Genomic DNA, 27,465 nt, shown 5'->3' on the forward strand with positions numbered 1-27,465 from the left:
GGAAAGATCAGGATATTTTCAGATATGCAACTATCAAAAACATATCTATCTTCCAGGCCCTATTTCTGAATATGAGTCACCAAAATGAGGGAATAAACCATGGTGAAGAAAGACATAGTATATAAGCTTGAGGATGAGGGAATTCCCAAAATGATGATGAAGGGGGATGGTAGCAGGACAGCCATGCGCCTGTGTATATAAGGCATCAGTCCAGACTGCAGGGGTATGACTCAAGAGAAAGCCGTGTTGAGGAGTGTGGTCACCAAGATGCCTTCTGCTCTTCTGTCATCTTTTTATTCTGAAAACATAAGGGTGAGCCTGGCCCAGAGTCTTAACAGTACCTGGTCACCAAGGGCCATGTAATGTTGAAGCTCCTGCCTACCTCTTTGTCCCCTGCCATAGGCATTAGCTGAGTATACTCATTTCACCTCAAAGGAGTTCTTCATAGATTTATGCTGGAAACTGAAGTTGGCCATCATGAATCCAGAAGCAGAAAATGCACAGCAACCTATTGCTCCAACAGCATTTCCGCCAGATGACTGGTACCAGACCTACATGTCAGACCAGCTGAGGACCCAACCATGGGCCTTGTGTCATGGTAGCACTCCTTCCACATATGGACCCTTATAATATTCATGGAAGCTGAAGCCAAACTAACTCACAGCAATTATTCCACCTGCTTTTTTCTAGAGTCTTTTTCTGACAGTGCCAATATCATTTCTTTGCTTATACAGCTAGGTGTGTGTTTGCTTTTGACTTTTTATAATGATTGCCTTTCATGGGTCATTTATATGTAAAAAATAATAAAATAGCAAAATACTTCCTTGAGAAAAATAGGTAGATAAGAAAGACATAAATACACTTATGAAGGACATTAGAAACACGGGGACAAGTTTATGAAGTTGTACATTAAAATTTAAGTAATGTGCATAGTTCTGTTGAAACTAAAATTATCAAAGTATGTGGTCTGGGTTTAGAAGGCAATTTTCTAAAATTATTAGTTTTGTAAGAGTGTAGGAACATGAGTGATTTTCAATGTTGTTTGAATCTGTTGCCATATCATTTCTGCAACTGAGAAAATGTAAGTACAAATGCATCCGGTAGCTCTATAAATGACCATAATAGCTGTGACTTACTCCTGCGTATAACAACTAAGATGTTCCCAAAAGCTTCTGCCATAATGTGCATTTATACCTATTATCAATACTTCTCCTCCTCCTACTCTCTGTTTAGCCCACCATTCCACTGAGGTAGCCTTTCTCAAGGTCGCTAGCATCCACGTTCCGATGGTTAATTTTCAGTCCTCATCTTAAGTAGGCCCTCACCAGTACTTGGCAAGGTTGACTGCTCCTTCATACTTTAATGCTTATTCATAGATATTTCAGTATCTAGTTCTAAAATACTACATCACATAAATAACAGTGCTATGGTCCAAATGTTTATGTCCCCCCGAAATTCATATGTTGAAACCTAACTCCAAGGTGATGGTACTAAGAGTTGGGAGGTCATTAGGTCATGAGGGTTCCACCCCCATAAATGGGATTAGTGCCTTCATGACAGGGCTTGAGGGAACCTGTTTGTCCCTTCCACCATGTGAGGGCACCTAAAAGGCACCATCTATGAGGAACAGGCCCTCACTAGATACTGGATCTTGCCAGAACCTTGATTTTGGACTTCCCAGCCTTCAGAACTGTGAGAAATTTCCATTGTTGATAAATTACCCAGTCCAAGGCATTTTGGTATAGCAGCAGGAATGGACTAAGACAAACAATATAACATAAAATATAATTACTAAATCTAAACACTGGACAATAATTTCTTTTTTTTTTTTTTTTTTTGTGAGACAGTCTTGCTCTGTCGCCCAGGCTGGAGTGCAGTGGCGCAATCTCGGCTCACTGCAACCTCCACCTCCTGGGTTCATGCCATTCTCCTGCCTCAGCCTCCCGAGTAGCTGGGACTACAGGCACCTACCACCACGCCCGGCTAATTTTTTGTATTTTTAGTAGAGACAGGGTTTCACTGTGTTAGCCAGGATGGTCTCGATCTCCTGACCTCGTGATCCGCCCGCCTTGGCCTCCCAAAGTGCTGGGATTTACAGGCGCGAGCCACTGTGCCCAGCCAATAATTTCTTTTTATCATCAAATATCTACTTGGCATCCAATTTACAATTTTCTCATGCATTTTAAATTATTTTTGAGTTTGGTTGTTGAGTCAAGATCTAAATACAGTCCACACACTGTGGTTGGATGGTGTTTCTTTAAAGTCCTTTTAAGCTATAGCTCTCCTCCTCCTTCCTTTTTTCTTCCTAGGCAATTTCTTTATTGAATAAACTGGATTGTCCATCCAATGGCTCTTTCCTTTTCAAAACAGCTTTTTTTCTTGGCTTCTAGGTTGATCCTTTCTCTTGGCTCTCCTCCTGCCTCACTAGCCGCTCATATTTAGTCAGTGGTTCTTCTTGATCACTCTGACCTCCCAACTCTGGCATGTTCAGGGTTTGATCCTCACCTTGCCTTCTTCTTTATCTGCATTGATTCCCAGGTGAGCTCGTCCAGCCTAATGACTTGAAATACAACACCGTCTGAATGCTGATGACTCCCGAGCTGTGCCCTGAATCCTGGACTCTTACGTCTGGTTATTCAACATCCACAATTGTTTATCTAATAGAATTCTCAAGCTTAACATACCCTGAACTGACTCCTAATTTCCCCCCACCCCAAAATCTGCTCCTTCTATTGGCTTCCTCCCAAACATAGTACATGATAATTCCATCTTTTTTATTTCTTAGGGCCAGAATCCCTGGAGTTATCCTTGATCCTTCTCTTGCTCTCATACCCCCATGTAATCTATTAGGACATCTGTCAGTCACATCTACCTTCACACAATCTGACCACTTCGCACAACCTCTGTCACTAGCGCCCTAATCTAAACCACTGTCATCTCTTACTTGCATGACTGAAATTGCTATTTAACTGCCTTCCTGGCTTCTACTCTCTTTCCCTTTCAGTTTATTCTCCTCAAAGCAGCTGGAATGACTCTTTTCAAATGCACATCAGATCATGTCACTATTCTGCTCAAAAACTTCCCATCTCAGAGTAAAAGCCAAAGTCCTAAAGCAGCCTATAAGATCCTACATGATCTGGACACCACCCCCTGACTCTCTTGCCTTCTCTCTCTACCTCTCTCTCTCATCCCACGCCACCTCAGTCACACTGGTCTCGGTTGTTTCTCAGATATGTGAAGCACACACTGATCTCAGGACTTTGCACCTGCTGTCCCTGGAACATCCTTCTACCATTTATCCACATGACTTGCTACCTCACTTCTTTCAGGTTTCTGCCCAGAAATCTTTCTGTTAATGGGGAATTCCCTCATCTCCCTGCCTCTTTTACTTTGATTTTTACCCCCCACTCTAATACACACACAATTCCTCTCTCTTTATAGCACAGTTGCCCACTGATACATTATTTATTTGTTTGTTTGTCTGTCTTCTGCCTTAGTCTATAAACTTGAGAAGCTATTTTATTCACTGCTGTATCCTCAGTGTCTAAAACAGCCTCTAGCATGAAGTATGTGTTCAGTAAATATTTGCTAGATGAATTGATGGTGAATGCAATAATACATACATTAGACTTGTAGGAAAAGTGGTTCTCCAGATATCACTGTACAGTGGTTTGAAAGCTTTAAAGGAAAAAGGAGGAGAAACAAATGGGGTTGGGGGATTTTTCTTTAAATAATATCATACTGCGCTCTCCTAACAGATAGAGGTGGACACCAAGAAGACAGTACTGGAATTGGAGGTGCTCTGAAATGCCATCTGCTTCATCTCTGAATGCAAGTTCTTGAAGAATGTTTTAAAAGGTGGACTACCAAGAAATAGGAAATTTATCTAACTCACCTAAGCCATAGGAAGTTAACTAATTGTTGAGAAACATTAAACAACTTCTCCTTCCCATAAAAAGCTGAAAATTGGAAACCCTGAGTCAATAGCAGTTGGATTAAATGGGATTGGAGATTGCAATGACTGGGAAGGAGATGTGCAGAAAGGCACCTTCTAATTCAACTGACCCCTCACCTTGAAAAGCTGTCCTCATAATCAGGAGCCACTCCTTCCTCATCCTTGGCTCACCTTATTATTTCAATCGAAGGACAATGCACAAAGGAAGAAGAGCATTTGTATTCCCTATGACCTCTAAAAATGTTTGTGGTAGAAATGACAGGTGCTGAAATACATTTCATTTTTAGAAGTTCAAATTTCCATATCCAGTACAGTGGCAAGAATAAGTGTGACATTACTTTTTTTTTTTTTTTTTTTTTTTTTTTTTTTTTGAGAAGGAGTCTCACTTTATCACCCAGGCTGGAGTGTAGTGGTGTGATCTCAGCTCACTGTAACCTCCGACTCCCAGGTTCAAGTGATTCTCCTGCCTCAGCCTCCCAAGTAGCTGAGATCACAGGCGCCCACCACCACATCCAGCTAATTTTCATATTTTAGTAGAGACAGGGTTTTGCCATGTTGGCCAGGCTGGTCTTGAACTCCTGACCTCAGGTGGTCCACCCGCCTCGGCCTCCCAAAGTGCTGGGATTACAAGCGTGAGCCACCGTGCCAGGCCAAACTTTACTTTCCGTGGCATTGTGAAGAAGGCAAAAAAGGTTTGAGGTGAGAAGAGGCACAAGAGGGAGAAAATATTACCCAGTTTTCTTATTTGGTCTCTACTCATTCCTTTTCCCTCTCAAGCAGTATACACAACACACACATGTGCACGTGCACACACACACACACACACAGTCTGTGGGGAAAAAAATCTCAATCTCCTCCTTATGAAGGAAGCAGGATGTTACAGAGATATTATGATGCAATGAGGACCCTATGAAGGACACTGATAACATTGTGAGGTCAGGATTTTTACTGAAATGTTTGTCTATATGAAATGTATCAGACCTAAATCAGCTTTCCTACCTGCCAGCATCCTGGTGGCAAGTCTTACTCCTACCCGCAGCATGGGATTTTAAGATCAAAGGAATTAGACCTAGGGCAAAAACTGAGACAGCAGGGAGGCACTGTAACAACTGGAAAGTTTTCCAAATTGGTAAACTTGCAGTATTCTTTCTGTACAGAAGTAAAAGATCCCCTATGTCCCTATGGATATCAGCAAGGAAAAGCATTTCAACATGGCACTTCAAATCAGCAATTTCAAAAAGGCTTTGAACAGGTTTGAAAAATTGGTTGAACAAACAGCAACCCAGAAAAGAGATGAAAGAGCAGGCTTATTTATCCATAAAGAAGGTAAGATCAGTGATGATACGATAGTCCAATTGGGTCTGTTGGTTAGAAGTGAAAAATGTTTTAAGCCATCAGAGAGAAGCATCAGAGCTTAATGTGAAAGAATGGGTGCTGAGAGGGGATGAAGACCTGGGTTCTTGTTCTTTCTGTGTCCCTAAATAACAAAGTGGACATGAGGAAGCTTTTGTTTTGTTTTTGTTTTTGTGTTTTCTTCTCTGAACCTAAGTTGCTTCGATTGTAAAACTATGGGATTGGATTAAGTGACGTCCAGTGGTGTTCTGTAGACACTGCCATTTGATGGCTCACTGGTTGACCTGGGATCCTCAGTAGTGTATAGCACTGCTCTTTCTTAGCCCAAAGATACCATGAGACCATAAAGAGTTTCATAAGAAGTGCAGCTTCCTGCCTCACCATGATTCCATTGTCTTGGCCACGCTCCATATCTCTAGGCAGGAATGATCTTGAGGATGCAAGCTATGGGGAATATGGTGGACAGTGGTCTCACAGGAGGATTTGCAGCAGAGATACCAGTGCATAGACAAGATTCAAGGGGAGTGGTGTAGTGTACAGCTTTGGCATATTGAGGACAGCTGTGAAAAATAAAGCTAAATGGCAGAGTGGAAGACTAACAGAACAAACCCTGCTGTTGCAATGAAAGGAGCAGAGCCCATATAATTGCTAAAGGGATAGTATAGCCAGCCTCAGAGTGTGCCAGGCTGCATAGTAATATGTAAGTGAAAATCTTGACTTTGGGTGTTCAAACCCAAATTGGTATTAATTGAATAGTATTTAATACTTTATAGTCATGTTAATCAATGTAATTATATTCATTTTATTTGTGGAAAAAAATCGGAGCTGAAGATAAATCATTTGCTCAAGTTATCCAACTTCTTTTCTTTTCTTTTTTTTTTTATTTTGAGACGGAGTTTCATTCTTGTTGCCCAGGCTGGAGTGAAATGGTGTGATCTCAGCTCACTGCAACCTCCGCCTCCCAGGTTCAAGCGATTCTCCTGCCTCAGCCTCCCAAGTAGCTGGGATTACAGGCGCCCACCACGCCCGGCTAATTTTTTGTATTTTTAGTAGAGCCGGGTTTCACCAAGTTGGCCAGTCTGGTCTTGAACTCCCGACCTCAGGTGATCCACCCGCCATGGCCTCCCAAAGTGCTGGGATTACACGCATGAGCCACCGTGCCCAGCCAAAGTCACCCAACTTCTAAGTGTTAAAGCTAAGACTTGGACCTTTTGGGTATGCTTTTTTGGTGATTGGGAACTTGACTGGGCTTTCTAAACTACTCAACAAAACTTGCATTCTTTCCTAGTCAGTTTGTTTTACCTCTCTTTAATTGGTTTTTCAAATCCTTGACACTTTTTCTGAATTCTCTGTGGGATGTCTGCTTCTCTCAGCCAAGTTTTCTATGTCATAAAAGAAAGCAAGGCCAAAAGACAAGAATTCTCTCAAACCCCCTTTTTCCACTTCTGAATCACTGAAAGCAGCAGCTGTCCTTTCTATTTCTCCTTCCCTTCAAGGCTATCAGTTTGCTGCAGCAGCTTCAAAATCTCCTTTTCTACTGGATTTGTCCTCTCAATCTAAAAATATACTCAAGCTTCATGACCTTGACTTTCTCTTTTCTTTAAGCTACCTCTGTATGCCTCTCCTTTCCTTCTGCACTGAATTTCCTCACAATATCTCCACTTAACTTTCAGTCTACTCAGGTCTGGCTTCTCTGGTCACTTTGCTGAAAATGCTCTAACCAAGCTATCTGATAACCTAATATAGTTGCCAAATTCAATAAATTGTTTTCATTTTCCAGCCGACTTGGCCATTGTACTAGATTAACAGTGTTAGCTGCCTCTGCTTCAAGAAACTTCCTTGTCCTGCATCTTTCATCATATCATTCTTATTTTTCCCGTCTCAATTCTTTCTTTGCTTCTTTTTCTCCTTGAGCTTTGCCTACTGTGTTCTCTCTCAGTCTTAGAGCATAGCTACCATTTAACTAGTTTCCTAAGCCAGATATCTTGGTACAAGCTGAGCATCCCTAATCCAAAAATCCAAAATCTAAAACGCTCCAAAATTCAAAACTTCTTGAGAGCTGACATGAGATAGGGGCATATTAATATTTGCTTTCTGATGATTCAATGCACACAAACTTTGTTTCATGCACAGAATTATTAAAACTATTGTGTAAAATTACCTGCAGGCTCTATGTATAAGGTGTATATCAAATGTAAATAAATTTCGTGTTTAAAGTTGTGTCCTATTCCCAAGACCTCTCACTATGTACAGTACAGTTTATAAATATCCCAAAGTCTGAAAAAAATCCATAATCTGAAATACTTCCAGTTCCAAGTATTTTGGATAATGGATACTCAACCTCTGCAACCTTTCACTATGTCATGGTATCTATCTCTTGGCTTATTACAATAGCCTATTACTGTAATAGTCTTCTTGGCCAGGCGTGGTGGCTCACACCTCTAATGTTAGCACTTTGGGAGGCCAAGGCGGGTGGATCACGAAGTCAGGAGTTCAAGACCAGCCTTGCCAACATGGGGAAACGCTGTTTCTACTGAAAATACAAAAATTAGCTGGCCATGGTGACACATGCCTGTAGTCCCACTTACTCGGGAGGCTGAGCCAGGAGAACTGCTTGAACCAGGACCCGGGAAGCAGAGGTTGCAGTGAGCCAAGATCACACCATTGCACTCCAGCTTGGGCTACAGAGTAAGACTCTGTCCCCCTTCACCCCCCAAAAACTAGTCTTTTTGCCGAATTAATCATTTATCTATACTTCTGCCAAGAGTTTTTCATTTTAAAAATTATTGATCTGCCATATTCCTGGTTTATTACTCACCTCTAAAATCCATATATACTAACATAGCATGCAAGGCCATTCACAGCTTGCCTCAGCCCAGCTTTTTAGTCTCAACTCCTGGCATTTCCTTTCATGCACCTTCTGCCCTAAAACAAACTTTTTGCCATTTCCAAACATGCTCTTTTTTTTTTTTTTTCGAGACGCAGCTTCGCTCTTTTTGCCCAGGCTGGAGTGCAATGTGCGATCTCAGCTCACAGCAACCTCCGCCTCCTGGGTTCAAGCGATTCTCCTGCCTCAGCCTCCCGAGTAGCTGGGATTACAGGCACGTGCCACCACGCCTGGCTAATTTTTTGTATTTTTAGTAGAGATGGGGTTTCTCCATGTTGGTCAGGCTGGTCTTGAACTCCCGACCTCAGGTGATCCACCCGCCTCGGCCTCCCAAAGTGCTGGGATTACAGGCGTGAGCCACCGTGCCCGGCCCAAATGTGCTCTTAATGACTCTGATTTTGCGCATGCCATTCCCCAATATGGAGTGCTTTTTTGTTGTTTGTTTTTTGTTTTTTGTTTTTGGTGCCTGTAAACTCTTGCTCATCTTTCAAGACCCAAGTCAAATGTCACCTCTTTGTAAAAACTTCCAAACTTTCCCTAAGCAAAGCCATCCTCAGCACTGTTAATGTACTTTATTGCCATCTTAGGGAACTTACCTGCTGCATTTAACCTGCTGAAATTGATATTAATGTGTTCATTCGTTCCTGCCCCTTCTCCTCCACCGTTGGCCTGTGGTTGTTGTGAAGGTTTGTGAACCTCAGGCTGGCACAGGGTCTGGTGTCCAGAAGGTACTCCTTCAATGTGTTCTAAATGCATAAGTTGACTTTGCTCTCATTAAGAAACTTGCAATCACAAAGCCACATTGAAAATTTCCTTTCTCTATAGTTGTTAAGATTTGATGAAAACTACATACTGCTAGACAAGTTACCTTCTATCACAGAGTGGCCTAAGAAACAGTGAGGAGAAGGGACAGATGTAATCTTAACTTTTGTCAGGCTGTTAATACTGTCTGCCACAAATTCATATTTATTAACAAATATTGGAAAATAAAGTCTACCGCTCACTATTACAGGCAAGGAACTAAGAACTAGAGAGAGTGTTTTTAATGGAACAGGGTCTACCTCAGAAATGATGTCAAGTAGATTGAAGGAATTTGTTCAAAAGTAATGCCCTTAGATCTTATGAATGACCTGGTGGAATTAATTTTATCCCAGGACAAAAAAGTCTCATTGTCCTCATCCAGTGATATTTACAATGAAACTCATATATTGTACAAGTTGGTGTAAATAAATATAAAGCAGCTAAGTAACTGTTTAGATTCCTCATAAGAATTTCTGACTCAGTATTACCAAAATAGAGTGCTTTATTTTCCCCGACAATCTTTTTCCCATTGCCCTGCTTTTGGTAAATAGACCAACATTTTCTGAGATTTGAAACCGGAAACCTGAGTGTCATTCTAGAACCAGGTATCTTAACCTTGGCACTATTAATGTTTTGGCTAAATAGTTAGTTGTGTATGTGTGCATGTGTGGAGTTGCGGGGGTAGGGTGGGGGCTGTCTTGTGCACTATAGGATGTTAAGCAGCATCCTTGGCCTCTACTCACTAGATGCCAGTAGCACACTTAATCCTAGTTGTGACAGTCAAAAATGTCTCCAGTCTTTGCCAAATGTTTTTTGTGTGTGTGTGTGTGTGTGTGTGTGTGTGTGTGTGTGTTTGGGGATGGAGGTGAGGTGCAAAGTCTCCCCTGGATAAGAACCACTGCTCTAGATTCCTGCCTTTCCTTCACTTACCACTTCTGCCCCCAAAACTTCCAAACCATTAGCATATCTTTACTATTCTACTACTTCCAACCATATCTTACCATCTCCACTACTATCTCTAGGGTACCTGTATCCTCGGGTGCCACTTACCATCCAACTGGGGACACTTTCAAGATTGAAAGGGAGTGTTATTAATAATTTTAAAAAGAGGCATAAATGAGACTTTCCATGGCAGCCCAGATGTGCATTCACCCTCAGTGTTATCCTGGCCCAAACCTCCAATTTCTGAAGCCTACACTAATGCAATTGCCCTCTACTAGTTTTATGTCTTTCCATCTGGCCTCCTTGCAGCAGCCAGTGTGCTTTAAAATTTTTTAAAGGCATATTGTATCATTTCGCCCCATAAAACACCCCAATGACATCTTACCATCATGCTTAAAAGAAAATACCAGCTTCTGACTCTAGCTCTGCCCTCCTTGGCCCCTAGTCTCACCTCAGCACTTTCCGCAGTCCTCACTGTAGGTACTTCATACCTACTGACCTTCTTGGAACATGCTAAGCCTGTGCAGCAACAGGCCCTCGTGTTGATCAGCCTATGCCTAAAAGGCTTTTGTCTAGCTTTCTATGTGGCTGACTTTTTTTTTTTGCTCATCAGGTCTCAGCTTAACTCTTTTACCCACCTCCTTAGAGAGGCCTTCCCTGAGGTCTACCCCAACCTGCCACCACCATACACCCACAGTTCCATACTGCTTTCCTCTTATGTGCTTATTCTATGACAACTTGTTTATTTTAACTGTGTTACTGAGCTTGACATACGTACAGTAAAGCCCATAAAATGTACTCTTCTTAAGGAGGTAGCTCTGTAAATTTGAACCTTGGTAAACACACCTTTAGCCACCATCCAGATCAAGACAGGGAACATTTCTAGCATCCCAGAAAGTTCCCTCATGCCCTCTTGCAGCAATACTGCTTTTCACCATATACACAGGTAACCACTCATGTAATGTCTATCTTTATTAATTAGCCTTACCTGTCACAATCTGTAAATAGTTTGTTCACTTGTTACTTTTCTGATTTCCCACTATAATATAAGCTTCCTGAGGGCAGGGATCTTGCTTATCTAATTTTCTGTTCTAAGCCCAATGTCTGGCTCAGTTCTTACACATAAGAGATACTAGTTATATTTTTAACTAAATAAAACCATCTGATCTTCTCTATTCAGTTTGAGAAAGCCTCACATCTAATTCCTTCTTGTCCTTAGATTCAATAGTCTTACCCCACGGAATCACCAAATTTGACAAAATCAAGATTCAAGCAATGGGGTGTGTGTGTGTGTGTGTGTGTGTGTGTGTGTGTGTGTTTACATGGAGTTCAAGAACCAGTTAAGAATTGCTTGCCAGGCACAGTGGCTTCACACCTGTAATCCCAGAACTTTGGGAGGCTGAAGTGGGAGGATCGCTTGAAGCTGGGAGTCTGAGACCAGTCTGGGCAACATAGTGAGACTCTGTCTCTACAAAAAATAAAATATTAGCTGGGCGTGGTGGTGCGTGCCTGTAGTCCCAGCTACTTGGGGGGTTGAGCTGGGAGGATCACTTGATCCCGGGAGGTAAAAGCTGCAGTGAGTCATGATGGCACCACTGCACTCCAGCCTTAGTGACAGAGCAAGACCCTGTCTCAAAAAATAAAAAAAATAAAATAAAAGAATTGCTATTTGCTCACTTCCATCTTCCACTCAAGATGAATTCTAGCAAAGACTCCAATGGTGAAACTGTTTGCATTCCTGAACAAAACTCCTAAAATATCTTAAACAGAAATCATGGAGAATGTATCAAACGCAATAGTAAAATATTTCTTTTTATTTAGTAATACTTTAGCCAAAGGCCTGGTTATGTCTGCAAAGACAAGATCTTTTTTTTTTTTTCTTTTAAGTTCAGGGGTACGTGTGCAGGATGTGCAGCTTTGTTACATAGGTAAACGTGTGCCATGGTGGTTTGCCACACAGATCATCCCATCACCCAGGTATCAAGCCCAACATCCATTAGCTATTCTTCCTCTTGCTCTCCCTCCACACCCCCACAACCTTATGACAGGTCCTAATGGGTGTTGTTAGCCACCATGTGTCCTTGTGTTCTCATCATTCAGCTCTTACATATAAGTGAGAACATGTGGTATTTGGTTTTCTGTTCCTGCGTTAGTTTGCTAAAGATAATGGCCTCCAGCTCCATCCATGTCTCTGTAAAGGACATGATCTCCTTCCTTTTCATGGCTGCATAGTATTCCATGGTATGTGTATACCACATTTTCTTTATCCAGTCTATCATTAACGGGCATTTGTATTGATTCCATATCGTTGCTATTGGGAACAGTGCTGCAATGTGCATATGCATGCATGTATCTTTATAATAGAATGATTTATGTTCCTTTGGGTATATAGTCAGTAATGCGATTGCTGGGTCAAATGGTATTTCTGCCTCTAAGTCTTTGAGGAATTGCCACACTGTCTTCCACAATGGTTGAACTAATTTACACTCCCATCAACAGTGTAAAAGCCTTCCTTTTTCTCCCCAACCTCACCAACATCTGTTGTATTTTGACTTTTCAATAGTAGCGATTCTGACTGATAGGAGATGTTATCTCATTGTGATTTTGATTTGCATTTGTGTAATGACCAGTGATGATGAGCTTTTTTTCGTATGTTTGTTGGCCACATGAATGTCTTATTTGAGAAGTGTTTGTTCATGTCCTTTGCCCACTTTTTAATGGGGTTGTTCGTTTTTTTTTCTTGTAAATTTGCTTACGTTCCTTGTAGATTCTGGATAGCAGACCTTTGTCAGATGGATAGATTGCAAAAATTTTCTCCCATTCTGTAGGTTGTCTGTTCACTCCGATCATAGTTTCTTTTGCTGTGCAGAAGCTCTTAAGTTTAATTAGATCCCATTTGTCTATTTTTGCTTTTGTTGCAATTGCTTTTGGTATCTTCATCATGAAATATTTGCCTATGCCTCTGTCCTGAATGATATTGCCTGGATTTTCTTCTAGAGTTTTTATAGTTTTGGGTTTTACATTTAAGCCTTTAATCCATCTTGAGTTGATTTTTGTAAATGGTATAAGGAAGTGGTCCAGTTTCAATTTTCTACATATGGCTATTCAGTCCTCCCAGCATCATTTGTTAAATAGGGAATCCTTTCCCCATTTCTTGTTTTCATCAGGTTTGTAGAAAATCAGATGGTTGTAGGTGTGTGGTCTTATTTTTGGGTTCTCTATTCTGTTCCATTGGTCTTTGTGTGTATTCTCGCACTAGTACTATGCTTTGAGTTACTCCAGCCTTGTAATATAGTTTGAAGTCAGGTAGTATGATGCCTCCAACTTTGTTCTTTTTGCTTAGTATTGTGCAAAGACAAGGTCTTTAAAATGCAAATAAATCCGGTTTTTATAGATTGAGATAAGAAAATAGAAGGTTAGGAAATAAAAATTGTAGCTGACATACAAAAGGTAGTCCTTGGAATTTGATGAAAATGTACTGTACTTTTTTCAATGCAGATGCAATTGATTATGACAAGTTTTATGCATCAGTACAGAAGCTCTTTGGTCCAGATGTGAAGGATCAAGATTTGAAACGCTTTTACAGGAAACTGTGCAACAACACGGACGCATTTGCAGACTGGTGTGAGGTAGATTCATTTCATGTTCATAATATGAAATCTAGGTATTATTTTTCTAGCTTTGGAATAAATAATTCAAACAAAGTGTTACTCCCACAGGGGTTGAACCACAATGTGCATGTGCCATGTTTCAATAAATGAAAGTGGGTAAAGTAGGTAACGATGTAACTGTATTATTAATAAACAACTCTTAAATCCTTTCAGACCAAGCTGCCAGTTGGAAGAGCTATACATGCCTCTAACAACAACCAGGATTTTAATGGTCTTCATTTCACTTTATAGGAGATATTTCTTTTCAATGGGTTCAATGTACACAAATTTTCAGTGTATCCGAGTTATTAATATAAGAGAAGAGGCTACAATTCACTACCTGTTATATTCCCTGAGTTGTTTTCTGATCACCATGGTATTTATTGTTAAAAAATTACATATATCCATACAGAGAAATTAAATAATTTTTACAGATTATCTGGTTCCTTAAAAAAATAAATGGAAATAGTAGACAAAAGAAAAAGCAAGAATCTAAGGGATCTGAATACCACATTTTATAAAATGTGGCTTATAAGCCGATGGATATGTAGAAGGAGAATTTAAACCCAAGACGCAGGAAAAATACGTCTCTCTCAAATATATATGGAGCTATCTCAAAATTGACCGCATTAGGCTAAAAAGAAAATATTAATAAATTGTGATATAATAAATTAGAAGCCTAAAATAAAAGATAGCCAATCCCCCACATCACCCAAATAAAAACCAAATTAATTGATTTTAGAAAAAAATTGCAAAAAAAAAAAAAAAAAAAAAGATTTCTACAAAGCCTTTGAGGAATATATGATTCCCATGTTGTATGTATGTTTCTATAATGTAGGAAAAGCTGAAAAGCTATCCAGGTCATTTTATGACGTTAAAATAACACTGAATTGAACATAGGCAAAATGTCAGGGAACTATAAGCCAATATTACTTATAAATATAAATTCTAAACTCCTAAATAAAATGTTAACAAGTTGAATCCGGCAGTGCATTAAAAATCATTTCTAAGTACAATTTACCCCAACAAAGTAAGAGTGGTTCAATATTAGAAAAGCCAGAAACATACCTCATTTAACAAGTCAGGAGAGAAAAAATAATATGCTAATCTCAATCTAAAGTCAGCAAACTAAGGCCTATGGGCCAAATCTGGATAGACAGCCACCTTTGTTGTAAATAAAGTTTACTGGAACACAGGAATGCTCACTCATTTACAAATTGGCCACGGTTGCTTCTGTGCTACAATAGAAGAATTATGTAGTTTTGACAGAGGCTGAATGGCCTGCAGGCCGAAAATACTTACTACCTAGCCCTTTTCGAAAAATGTTTGCAGACTTCTAACCTGAAAGTAAAGTAAAATTAAAAGTAAAAAAGATGTCTAATAAGAACTCAATAGCCATCCTTGCTTTAAAAAGAATAATAATCTTAGCGGAATAGCAATAATAGAAAATTCCATTAATTTGAGAAAGGAAACTGACTGTATTAGTATTCTATTGCTACTCTACTAAATTATCATAAATTTAGCCATGGGAAGAAATACATATCATAGTTTGCATGGATCAGGAGTCTGGGACAGCTTCACTGGGTCCTCTGCTTGGGGTATCATAAAGCTGCAATCCACTGTGGGCAAGGCTGGGTTCTCGTTTGGAAGCTCCGCTAGGGAAGGATCTGCTTCCAAGCTCATTCAGGTTGTTGGCAGAATTCAGTGCCTTGCTGTTGTAAGTCTGAGGACCTCAGCTTCTTGTTGACTGGAGGCTGCAGGCTTCCCTCTTGTCCTAGAAGCTGCCTGAAGCCCCCACCATGTGGCCCTCTATACTGGCAGTTCACAACTTTGCATCTTCAAGGCCAGCGGGAGAATTTTTCCCTCCATAGTCTGATAAGAGGAAATTTTATATAATGTAACATAATCATAGGAGAAACAGCTCATCATATTTGTCATGTTCTCTTAGTTAGAAGTAAGTCACAGTTTCCACCATATTTAAGGGATAGAGATGATACAAAAGTGTGACTTGTGTGTGGGGGAGGGAAGAGGAGGTCATTTTAGAATAGGTCCACCATAATAGACTTACCAAAAACATATTTAAGTAAGGATCATATTTACTGCTGAAATACTAGACACAACCCCATTAAAGTCGAGAACAAGAAAAGGATGCCTATTCACCACTAATCTTCAACACTTTATTGGAGGTTGTAAGCCATGCAAAGAGAGGGGAAAAGGGCAAGAAATAGAATTGATATGTAATCAATTATTTAAAAAGACAAAATTCTCATTATTTGTGGATATTCTACCAAGAATGTCCAAGAGAATTATATGGCAAACTATCAGAACTGAGAGAGTTCAAAAGAGTTCGAAAAAGATACACACGGCAGAATCAGTAATTTCCACAAACACCAGCAATAACCACCCCTCTCTCACCACAACTAACTAGAAAATAAAAAGATTCCATTCATAAAAGCAACACATAGGAGAAAGTATCATGGGATGATGCTATTGAAAAAAGATAGTAGAATAATAATTGAGAGGCTCAGTTTGTAAAGATACCAAGTGTTCCTGAATTGACTTAAAATTTAATCTCACGCTCCTTGCCATTTCACGCTGAAACATGAAGACAAAGGGAAAGCTGGGCCCGACCCCCCGTCCCTTCTTTTGCCATTACTGGCTCCATCTTCTATCATGAGGGGCCGTGTGCTCACACATGGGCACCCCAGCCCACACGTCTAAGCTCTTCCATACCTTCACCTCCACAAATACTACCCCTTGGCCACTCCTCAGAGCTAGCGGTGTACATACCAATGGTATGCAACCCTTTCTCATATGGTAGATAAGAGGCTTCACAGGCCCGAAAGTAGACTTGGCCCCTTTGGGGAGAGAATTCTGGGGTTCGAGGAATCTAGGGCATGGTTTAAAAGCATTGTTACAGACCCCTGGTAGACAAGGGGCCATTAGCTTCCACAGAAAAGACTAGAGTGGGGCCGTGTAAAGCTGTGCTGTCCAACAAAGTGGCCGCTAGCCACATGTGCTACTTACATGTAAATTAAGTTAGAAATTCAGCTCCACAGTTGCACTAGTTACATTTCAAGTGCTCAGGATTCACATGTGGCTAGTGGCTATTGTATTATACAGGACAGATTATAGCATATGTCCATCATTACAGGAAGTTCAACTGGACAGCGCCACTCTAAAGGCATAGGCCCCTTGCCCTGGGCCTACAAGCAACACTGCAAATGGAATCATGGCTATTTTTTTTTTTTTAATATACTGATTCAATAAAGTAGAAGACATATATGTATTTAACAAGAACTCTTAGCCACCCAAAGATTTTGAGAAATCAAATGAAGAGTGAAACAGTCAGCTACTTTGCAGCCACACAGAAATGACCATTTTTTCCCTAAATCGTGTAAGTGTACAACATGAATGCATTGTTTTGTGCTTTTGTTCCAGGATCTAATCTCTATCACACTTTCTAAACCCTGTGGATATTCCCCCATAGATGGGTAACTTGAATGTAATGTCATTAAACTTGGGATAGATGTGATTCTGAGAATCACATTTTCTCATTGTTCTCTATTTTCTTATGAATATTTCTCACACACTCAATGGTTTATGTGCATGAATTTCTAATGCAATCATTTTGGACCACTTAAAATGTGAAAATGTGTTTCTAACAAATGTTTCGTGTCAATATAAAAAAAAATTATGCACATTTGGAAATTAGAAAAGTCTGTTCATATTTTATTACACACTTAGATTCAGAAAAGCAATGCTCTAAAGATAGTTCATAAATGCCAACAAATGAGACAAAGCACTCTGTGATAAATCCGTTTACATGGAATTCTACAGTAACTGAGAATTTGGTCTCTGAGTGAAATACTACTCTAAAGTAAATCCGATTTTTTGTTTGTTTTACAGATGAGGAAGTCAAGCCTCATTCTCTCTGATATCTACTCCTTCTCTTTCCCTTTCTACTTAGAACTTCCTTCTAACTTAATCTTCCTTCATTTGTAAAATGTGTTCTTTTTTTCAAGAACCTTCTTTTCAGTTTCTCATTTAATCTTCACAACAGCTGCACAATGTAGATTATGGAGGATATGTTATTGAAATGATAAAGATGAGAAAAATCGCAAAAAGCTTAATTGACTTATCTAAAGCTGCACAGAAAGTCTGTTTTGGTTTTGGGGCTGAGATTTTTCTCCCTCTTTATGTAGTAAGTTCATCTGACATTATCCTGGGGCCAGGTGCGGTATCTAATGCCTGTAATCCCAGCACTTTGGGAGGCTAAGGCAGGAGGATTGCTTGAGCCCAGGAGTTTGAGACCAGGCTGAGCAACATGGTAAGACCCTGTCTCTATGAAGAAGAAGGAGAAGGAGAGAAGAAGAAGAAGGCTTTAAAAAAACAAAACATATGACATTATTCTGTTACATCACTTGGGTTCCTATAAATTGTATGCAATTTTAATAGAAAAACTCATGGCCAGCCTCTGGCACACTGTATGTATATAAAGAATCACTTGAGGTTTTAAAAAAAAATAGGGCAGGAAGGTTCTTCTTTTATTGTCCTGTCATTTTTCTCACAAACTATTTGTGTCAATGCTCCTAAGGGGCATTTCTATTTCAAGCCATGTGACCTAACCTTTCTGGGCTTCAGAGCCATCATCTGTAAAATGGAAATTCAATTCAAGGAGACTAACTTCATTTTGGTATGGATTACCTAGTGTTTTCTTAATCAGTTAATATATCAGGTAATAAAAACAAGATTTATTCTTTTAAACTCAGGCACAGACATACCAATCTTATTCCAAATATAAATCTCTTTGTGGTAGAAATGCCACAAAAAGTTGCACTTTCTTTTTCAAGATTTTTTGATGCAAAGACACTTGGAGAATTTGAAATTCATAGAATAATGAAATCTTATTACTCACCTAAACATTATCTAGACCTGCCCCTTCAATTTATAATGGAAAAAATTTAATGTAAGGAGATCAAAAGAAATATGACTGCCTTAAGTTTATAAAGCTAGTTCATGGAAGAGTCTGGGGCAGACACGGTCTACTTTTCTTACAATGCCATGTTAGTCTGGGTTTCCAGTGGGCAACTTATAAACACATTTTTTTTTAGGAGCACACTACAAATTAATCCAAAGAAGAGGCATACGACACCATATGGAATGCCTATAATTGTGTTCCCTCCCAAAAGTGAATTTAAAGTGAATTATTATAAATCTAAAATTATATTTGCTAACTTCAAAAATGTTAAAAGAATGTTCCAGGATAGGTTGAAAAATAAGCTGCATGCAGGTTTTTATTTTCTTCTATTGGCTTTTTTATTTTCTCCATATGTTCTACAATGAACATATGTTCCTTATATAATCAGATAAAAATGAAGTTAAAAATGAATCACTTAAAGCATGGAGCAAGACTTTTAAATAGCATAGTTAAAATAAAATTAACATTCTAATAGTCATAATATATATATAAGTGATAAAATACTCAAATCTTGTCACAGGCAAAATTACTACACTGAAACTGAAAAGGTCGAAGGAGAAATTTGAGATCTTAGAGGCTATGGCTCATCACGGGAAAAAGGGGTATTTGCTGCTCTTTAACAACATTATTTGCTTGAAACATTTCCTTTCAAAATGTAAAACTTTCACTGTTGTTTCTGAAGGAGTTTATCTGGTATAATACCTAAATTTTTCTCAATAAATTCAAATAATTTGATATTTTTCATATCCTTTGGAAGTTATTTTTTGGTAAGCATTGTAATAGTGTGTTATTTACAAGTGAGAGTAACAAAATTTATTATTTTCATAAGAGCATATGTCTACAATCTGCCATCTACCTACATGCAGATGTGATTATAAAATATATGCATGATAAAATGCATAAGTGATGTGTTGTTTGGGTAAGTAACAAAAATGCTTAGTGCGCAGTTTTAAATTAGCAAGGAAGATACTTGAATTCTGTTTCCTGTACTGTCTCTGGAAAAATTAGGAATTATAGTTACTCAAATGTTGACATTGATTGAGCTCCTTCCTGGCAATTGGTGCAATCTAAGTACTTGCTAATCTCCCTCATTACGAAGTAATCTAATCATGCACTTCCTCAGTTAATCCTTACAACAGGGCATAATACGGGGATTATTACTGATTATCCTTATTTTACACATGGGAAAGACTCAAGTACAGAGAAATTAAGGATCTTGCATGAGGTCATGTGACTAGTAGACAGTAGAACCAAGATTTGGACCCGTGACCAATTCCTAAAGCACTGAATACTTCCTCGCATAGGACATTGCTCCTGAATTTCTTCTCACATCTGTTCTTAGACACTTGATGCCTTGGCACTATCCCCGCAACAATTAAAATAAAGTTAAATGACTGACTGCAAACTGCTCTTTGAGTATGGGTATCATTGATGTAGGAGACATAATTTCAAATTAGATGACAGCATATATGATGTGGAGTTCTCTCATCTCCAATAAACACTGAAATTCATTAATGTAGAAACAAAGAATCATCATCACCATTATCATTACACATTCTCTGAAAATTATTATTTCACACTATTCTCTGAGGTTAAATTTGCTGCCAATATTTATCAATTGTCTACTTTGCATAAGTCATTTAAATTGTACCAAGTTGTGTTTATAAAACGAGGGCAGGAGAATTGCTTGAACCTGGGAGGCGGAGGTTGCGGTGAGTCGAGATCACACCACTGCACTGCAGCCTGGGTGACAGGGCAAGACTCCATCTCAAAAAAAAAAAAAAAAAAAACAAAAAAACAAAAACTACCCTTAAAGACAAGCTACTGTTCTTATTAGAGGCTGTGGTCTGGATATCATGTGTCATTTATTTTTCTCTCTCCCATGAGGCCTTCTCAGTGTAGGCTTTCCAATGATAACAATAGCTAATGTTTTAAAACGATTACTATATGCCAGGCACGGTGCAAAATGCTCATTTTGACATGACATGATGTCATCCATTATGTCATTTAAACCTCAATAAAACAAAACAAAAACAAAATTCAGAAGTTTGTTCTTTTGTTCTACCGATGAGGAAGTTAAGACTTCAGAAGGTGAAGGTATTTTTCCAAGTAATGACTATCAATTCCTTGTATAGTCTGAACCCTGACCCTGGACCACCTGACTCAGCAGCACACGCTCTTTGCCATACAGTGGTATCGTGGGTTTGAATGATACAGGGCTGAGGTACAGATCGATACGTAGTTGTTAACTGGATAATGCGTCAATGAATGATGACAAAGATTGCAGTAAGAAAACCTTCCCGTCCCCTCCAACAGAGATCTATTCATTTTCCTTTTCTTTTCTCAGTCGTTCAGAGGGAAGCTGATATTAAACCTAGAGGTTTCTGTGCCCATAAAAAGTGAGCGATGATTTCTGAGGAGAGAACAAGTTAAGTTTTTAGGGAGTGCTAATTTTGCTGGTGGGTAAAAGGGAAAATACAAGCAAGTCTCGATGGGCCTGATTTTCCCACAGAAAGGAATCTAACTGTGGGGAATAATTAGGGCAATTGTGTGTTGGGAGGTTTGAAGGTGGGGGAATGTAAATGAAGAAGTAGTAACATTTGTGAAGCAACATGATAGGACATATATTAAAATATTTATATAATGTTAAGCCATCATCTAGCATCTAAATCAATATTATTAAAACAAACTGGCATATTGCTGGTTTTGATTTATTTCCAATTCAATCATTAGTCACTAGTTCCTTTAAACTCAAAGTATGGTCTCTCATGAAAAGCTTGTTAGAAATGCAGATTCTTAGACTCACCCCAGACCTACTGAAGTCAAATCTGCATTTTAACAAGATCCCGGGTGGTTAGTGTGCACCCTGAAATTTCAAAAGGACTCCTCAGTTCATTTCGTGCATTCAACTTTATGGGAAATACTGATATACTAATTATATGACTTTTATAAGCATTTTATTAATTAAAAAATGTAACTACATAATTATTTTTAAGTTCGCTCATTATAAGAATTTTACTTCTGTTGGTTGATTAATATGACAATTGAAGAACAGCTATCTTATTTTCTTCATTTTTCAGTTATATAATTTGACAGTTTATTCACAAATAAGAACTCTTTTCTTCTTCATGATGTTTTATTTTTTATTTTTTTTCATAGTAATTTATTCTCATGCAATGCCTAGACATAGGATTTGGAACACTTAAATAAAGAAACTCTTAAATTCCCACCAACAGGGATAAAGAAAAAAAAAATCTAGCCCTGAAAATTTCATGGCAAATGGGTAAGAGAGTCATTTGAGAGTGGCCAAACTCAGTGTCACAGTTCTTAGTAGGACCCTGCATGATGAAGACTGATTTCATTTCCAAATAAGTGCCAGCTCCGAGTAGACCTATCAGTCTGAGCGTCAGATCTATTGAAAAGAAAAATGAGTAACTGCTCAAAAATCATGCATTATCAGTATACAGTTTGTTGAATATATCAAACCAGGGGTCCTCAACCCCAACAGTCAGTGGCCTGTTAGGAATTGTGCTGCACAGCAGGAGGTGATCAGTGCAGGAGTGAGCGTCACTGCCTGAGCTCCGTCTCCTCTCAGATCAGCAGTGGCATTGGATTCTCACAGAGCGTGAACCCTGTTGTGAAGTGTGCATGCAAGTGATCTAGACTGCGTGCTCCTTATGAGAATCTAGTGCCTAATGATCCGAGGTGGAAGAGTTTCATCCTGAAACCATCCCTTGCCCTGGTCTGTGGAAAAAGAGTCTTCCATGAAACTGGTGCCTAGCGTCAAGAAGGTTGGGGACCGCTGTAGTAAATGTCTCCTGGTATAGGGAACCCCTGACAGTCACAAAGCAAGGTGCTGGCTGTTAATACTAATTAGACTTTAAATTCAGCCAACATGAAATCTTGTTACTTTACAGTTAATTCTGAGGCATGGTGCATATTTATACGTGCTGTTTGGGATTTCAGATCTTTGGATACTTCTCCTCTGAAGAAGATCCTATTACTTCCCAGTTGGATGAAGAAAATTTGGTTTTCTTTGTGTCTAGAAAACGGCGAATTTTAATTTCAGGTGACATTTTAATTTTCTCTTCCAAATTAGTACGAGTTTTAATATTTTTCTCAAGAATAAATATTGGGACTATATGTTTCCATAGAATCACTTCTCATTTTATGTATTTGTTCAATGTTTTATCACTGGGTGTCGGGGTGGTGAAGAAACTCTATGACTATTGAAATTGAAATATTATAATTGCTTTGAAGGACACTAAATAGAGAATGTGATGGGAGAAAATTCACATTTTCCTGAAAAAGACTCAGACTTCCAGTGAAAACTCTCTGCAATGATGTCACAATAATGCATGCTCCAGGAAAAGAAGTCACGTTTCTTTTAAAGTATTCTTCAAATTAAGTTTTTGAGTTTTCACTAAACGTGACTCTTCCATTCACTGTCATCTACCCGTGATTATCTTAAAGAAGTTTAATCTGACATCTCTGGAGAGCTTGGGCCAGTCACGGAGGGGCATTGTCCCCAATCTGGGAAGTCTCCAATGTATGTGTTCTTCATTTTCAACTTTGAGCCTGGGACCCAGGACCCCCCATCCCTCTCCACTCTTAACACCTTGGGTTTTCTTCTCCTTCTTCCCTTCATGGTGGGAGGAGGTCAGGAAGAGGGAAGACAAACCTTCAAACCTACTCCTGTTTTCCAGCATTTCCTCCCATATTCTGAAATGAAGGTCAAATGTGATGTCTCTTAAAAAAGCACCTGGAGGCTGGGCACGGTGGGTCACGGCTGTAATCCTGGCACTTTGAGAGGTCAAGGTGGGTGGATCACCTGAGGTCAGGAGTTCAAGACCAGCCTGGCCAACACGGTGAAACCTCATCTCTACTAAGAATGCAAAAATTAGCCAGCCATGGTGGTGCGCACCTGTAGTCCCAGCTACTCGGGAGGTTGAGGCAGGAGAATCTCTTGAACCCCAGAGGTGGAGGCTGCAGTGAGCTGAGATGGCACCACTGCACTCCAGCCTCAGTGACAGGGCGAGACTCTGTCTCAATCAAACAAACAAACAAAGCACCTGGAATGCTTTCTGAGCCAAACCCATCTTCATCCTTGACTTTTCCTTAGCCCAACCACAGACCTCAAAAGAGCCTGGCCTCTGGCCATGGGCACTAGAAAGCAAAAACGAAAACAAAAACACAGACACAAAAGGGCTCTCCCTTCTGCGACCACACTGAGCTAAGGAGGGGCCCCAGAGCAGGGGAGAAGTGTTGCTGGCAGCCTACGTTAGAGCTTTGCAAGTCTTTTTCTAGATGACAGTTGCATTCTATAATTCATTTCTCATTCAACAAATATTTGTTAAAGTCTACTATGGAGGCCAGATACCTTTCCAAATGCTAGAGACACAGCAGTGAACAAACAGACACAAATCCCTGGCCTCATGGAGTTTACATTCCAATAGGGAGAGGCAGACAACCACAAACATTAAACAAGTGAAATGTACAGTATGTCAGATGGGAATACATGCTATAGGACAAAAAGTAAGCAGGTTGTGGGGAAAATAAAGCAGGAATGTGGGAAGCAGAAGGTGGTCTGAGAGCGGGAGCATGGTGTTCGATAGGGTGGTCAGGGAAGTCCCCACTGAGAAGGTGAAAAAGATCCGTAGAAAGTGAGAGAGAAAACCATGTATTTCAGGTAGTGGGGACAGTGGTGGAAGCTAAGGTTGGAGAGGCAACAATGGGAGTGGGGACAGATGTATTGGGACTTGTAAGACGTGCTGAAGACTTCTGAATGAGGCAGAAAGCTACAAGGGGGCTGTGGATAGAGGAGAGGAGTAACCTGAGTTATCCTTTATATTCTATTCTAGCTTCTGCATTTAAAATAGTCTGTAGTGTGGACGGGGTGGAAGCAAAGAGAATGATGGTGGCTTGCAATAGGGCAGTGTTTCTCCATCTTTATTTTTTAAATTACTGACCCCTACGGAGCCTCTTTAGACTTTTTGCTCCTAACTGCCTTCCCCTCTGCCTTATCTTGCTCTATGCCATTTTAATGCCTCAGGTATTAATTATTAAGTGAATCCAATTATATACTACATGCATATCTGCACTTTCTACACAAAAAGAGTAAAATGTATTCATGTTCCCTCCAAGAACTAATTTGTACCCATTTGGGGGCAATATCTTCTCTGTTGAGATACACGGATGAGGGTGGTAATACTAAGGTATGACACCTGTTCACTTGCCTTTCTTTCCTAAGAGTTTGCAATTATAAAAATTAAGTACCCTGGAGGAAATTCTATATATATGGCTTTATCATTCAGGACATGGCCATAGAAACATGAAAGTGTCTAGCTAGTCTTTTTTTTTTTTTTTTTTTTTTTTTTGTCAAAAGGCACTTTTTTTTTTAAAGCCTTAATGACAGCTCTAGTTTCATTCTTTTATACTGAAAAGCCTGAGATAGTATTAAGTTTTTATCATGTGTAAACCACAATGGTGCGAGTTCAAAGAAAGGAGTCCTAAGAGATGTGAAATATCTCAAAAAAGAAATGATTCCAAATGATGTTTAGAAAACGTGTTCTCTGTGAAATATGCACATGCACGTGTATGTGTGGGGGGTGGGTGGGTGTGTGTCTTGCATTTTCTCTGGGAATTAATGCACCACATTTAGTTAGAAAGCTCTATATATGCAAATTAGTATCTCTGAGGATCATTAAAACACAATGGTTGCTGGGTTTTATGGTTTTACTCTAATTTTTAAGTAACTTGGGGCTTTCTAGCAAAAAAGCTGTTTATCTTTTGTTGTTGTTGTTGTTGTGTTTTTTGAGACAGGGTCTCGCTCTGTCACCCAGGCTGGAGTGCAGTGGTGCGATCACAACTCACTGCACCTCAACCTCCTGGGCTCCAGAGATCCTCCCACCTCAGCTTCCCGAGGAGCTGGGACTACAGGCATGACCAACCACACTCAGCTAATTTTGTATTTTTGGTAGAAATGAGTTTTGTCATGCTGCCCAGGCTGGTATCAAACTCCTGGACTTGAACAATCCACCTTCCTCAGCCTCTCAAAATTCTGGGATTATAGGAGTGAGCCACTTGTGTCTGGCCATATCATTTTTTTTTTTAAACAAACCTAATGAGTTTCAGCATCTTTACTGCTGAAAGTTGAAATTAATATTATGCTGTTGACAGGTAGTAGAAGACGAGATGTGATTAAGAGCATTGTCAAGGTACCTCACCTGGATTTACTAATAACAGCTACTCAGAAAGGATTAATAACAGTTTTTAATAACCAGGTAATTTCTTTTTCTTTTTCTAACTGAAGGATTCATTTTACAATAACCAGGTAATTTAAAAGCTTGGATTTCTGTCTCCCTCCCTCTTTCCCTCCCTTCCTCCCTCCTTCCCTTCCTTCCTTCCTTCCTTCCTTCTTTCCTTCCTTCCTCTCTCCCTCCTCCCTTCTTTCCTTCCTTCCTCTCTCCCTCCTCTCTTCTTTCCTTCCTCCCTCCCTTCTTTCCTTCCTTCCTTCCTTCCTTCCTCCCTCCCTCCCTCCCTCCCTTCCTCCCTCCCTCCCTTTCTTCCTTCCTTCCTCCCTCCCTCCTTCCTTTTCTCCCTTCCTCCTTCCCTTCCTCCTTCCTTCTTTCCTCTCTTCCTTCCTCCCTCGCTTCTTCCTTCTTTCCCCCCTCCCTTCTTTCCTTTCTCCCTTCCTCCTTCCCTACTTCCTTCCTCCCTTCTTCCTTCCTTCCTTCCTCCCTCCCTCCCTCCCTCTCTCTCTTTCCTTCCTTCCTTCCTTCCTTCCTTCCTTCCTTCCTTCCTTCCTTCCTTCCTTCCTTCCTCCCTCTCTTCCTCCCCTCCTCCCTTCTTCCCTCCTCCCTCCTCCCTTCCTTTTCTCTCTCTTGGTTTGTCTCTGCATTATATATATGTATCAGGTACAGTGGAAACCATAAATTGTATTTTAGAGTTATTCCAAAAAAAAAAAAAAAAACCCCAAATATTTAGTAATGAGGAGGCTGCTGTGCCCTGTGGCAATTCTTTGGAACTGGTGACTGCATTTGGCATTGTTCCCTCAGGGTGTCATATCGAACCATGTGGCATCAACACAATTAAAAGATGCTCCTGGATAATGTCTCGGTTAAAATCAGAAACACTCATGAGCCGAGTGATTAATAAAAGGTCCCATCAGGAACTTTGGACTTGAAATAAAAATGAATTGCTCAAATTCCAGCCCCGCTGTTTTACTAATTATGTAATTAAGTAGGGAGCTTAGCGAGTCACTAACATCTTTCACATCTCTCTTTTTACATCTGTAGAATGAGGACAATAAAACCTGTCCTCCCTCAAAGGATTGTAGTGAAGGTCAAATGAGAGAATGGGTGTAGAAACACTTTATGAACAATACATCCCTACATGAATGTAAGGCTTTGCTATTATCAATGTCATTTCTAAATTTGTAAGTTTTGGACTTTCACTTTAATGGAATATGTTACAATATACCCTACATAATATTTTGCTATGAAAATAAAAGGTAAATCTTTGGTGTTATTTTAAAAATCCTAATGATTAGTTCATTTCCAACTAGAAACAAGCTTTATGCAAGTAAAATATCTTTGAAATAATCACTATGTGATTAAAATTTTTCACATAATTTTCAGTTCTTCAGTAATCTCCAGTTCAGGGAATCTTTCCGAAGCTGAAGTCACAGACAGCCAGATTCTGTCAGAGGTGGGGGCTGTGTGGCCCTGGAGGCGGTGCAGTGAGGGATGCAGAGTGTGGGCGTGGAGTCTGGGCTCCAGCCTCGCACTAACACTTAGAGCTGTGTGTGTTATTTAATATCTGCATGCCCTGGTTCCTCATCCAAAATCATAGACCTTCCTTCTTGCTCTTTGAGTTAATACTAATGAAGTGCTAG

The 27,465-nt window shown here is 39.7% G+C and overlaps 1 protein-coding gene and 1 long non-coding RNA gene across 4 annotated transcripts in view; one reads left to right on the forward strand and one right to left on the reverse strand.

Annotated features, from left to right (window-relative positions):
• Positions 1–4,899: 4,899 nt before the first annotated feature.
• The window catches only part of WDR64 (WD repeat domain 64), a 157,610-nt gene continuing 135,044 nt past the window's right edge, over positions 4,900–27,465 (forward strand). For 2 of the 3 annotated variants that reach the window (XM_050771065.1, XM_050771087.1), the window contains exons 1-4: positions 4,900–5,281; positions 13,437–13,567; positions 22,536–22,638; positions 25,749–25,852. In XM_050771065.1, the coding sequence (XP_050627022.1) occupies positions 5,137–5,281; positions 13,437–13,567; positions 22,536–22,638; positions 25,749–25,852 (483 nt within the window). In that variant the 5' untranslated portion in view covers positions 4,900–5,136. The remainder of the gene's footprint in view (positions 5,282–13,436; positions 13,568–22,535; positions 22,639–25,748; positions 25,853–27,465) is intronic. The other variant, XM_050771076.1, reaches the window with a different exon arrangement.
• LOC126943011 (uncharacterized) overlaps positions 21,575–27,465 on the reverse strand; it is a 189,330-nt gene continuing 183,439 nt past the window's right edge. The window contains exon 3 of the long non-coding RNA XR_007721679.1: positions 21,575–21,981. This is a non-coding gene — a long non-coding RNA (uncharacterized LOC126943011). The remainder of the gene's footprint in view (positions 21,982–27,465) is intronic.

This window comes from Macaca thibetana, chromosome 1 (assembly GCF_024542745.1).
Source record: "Macaca thibetana thibetana isolate TM-01 chromosome 1, ASM2454274v1, whole genome shotgun sequence".
Taxonomy (NCBI): domain Eukaryota; kingdom Metazoa; phylum Chordata; class Mammalia; order Primates; family Cercopithecidae; genus Macaca; species Macaca thibetana.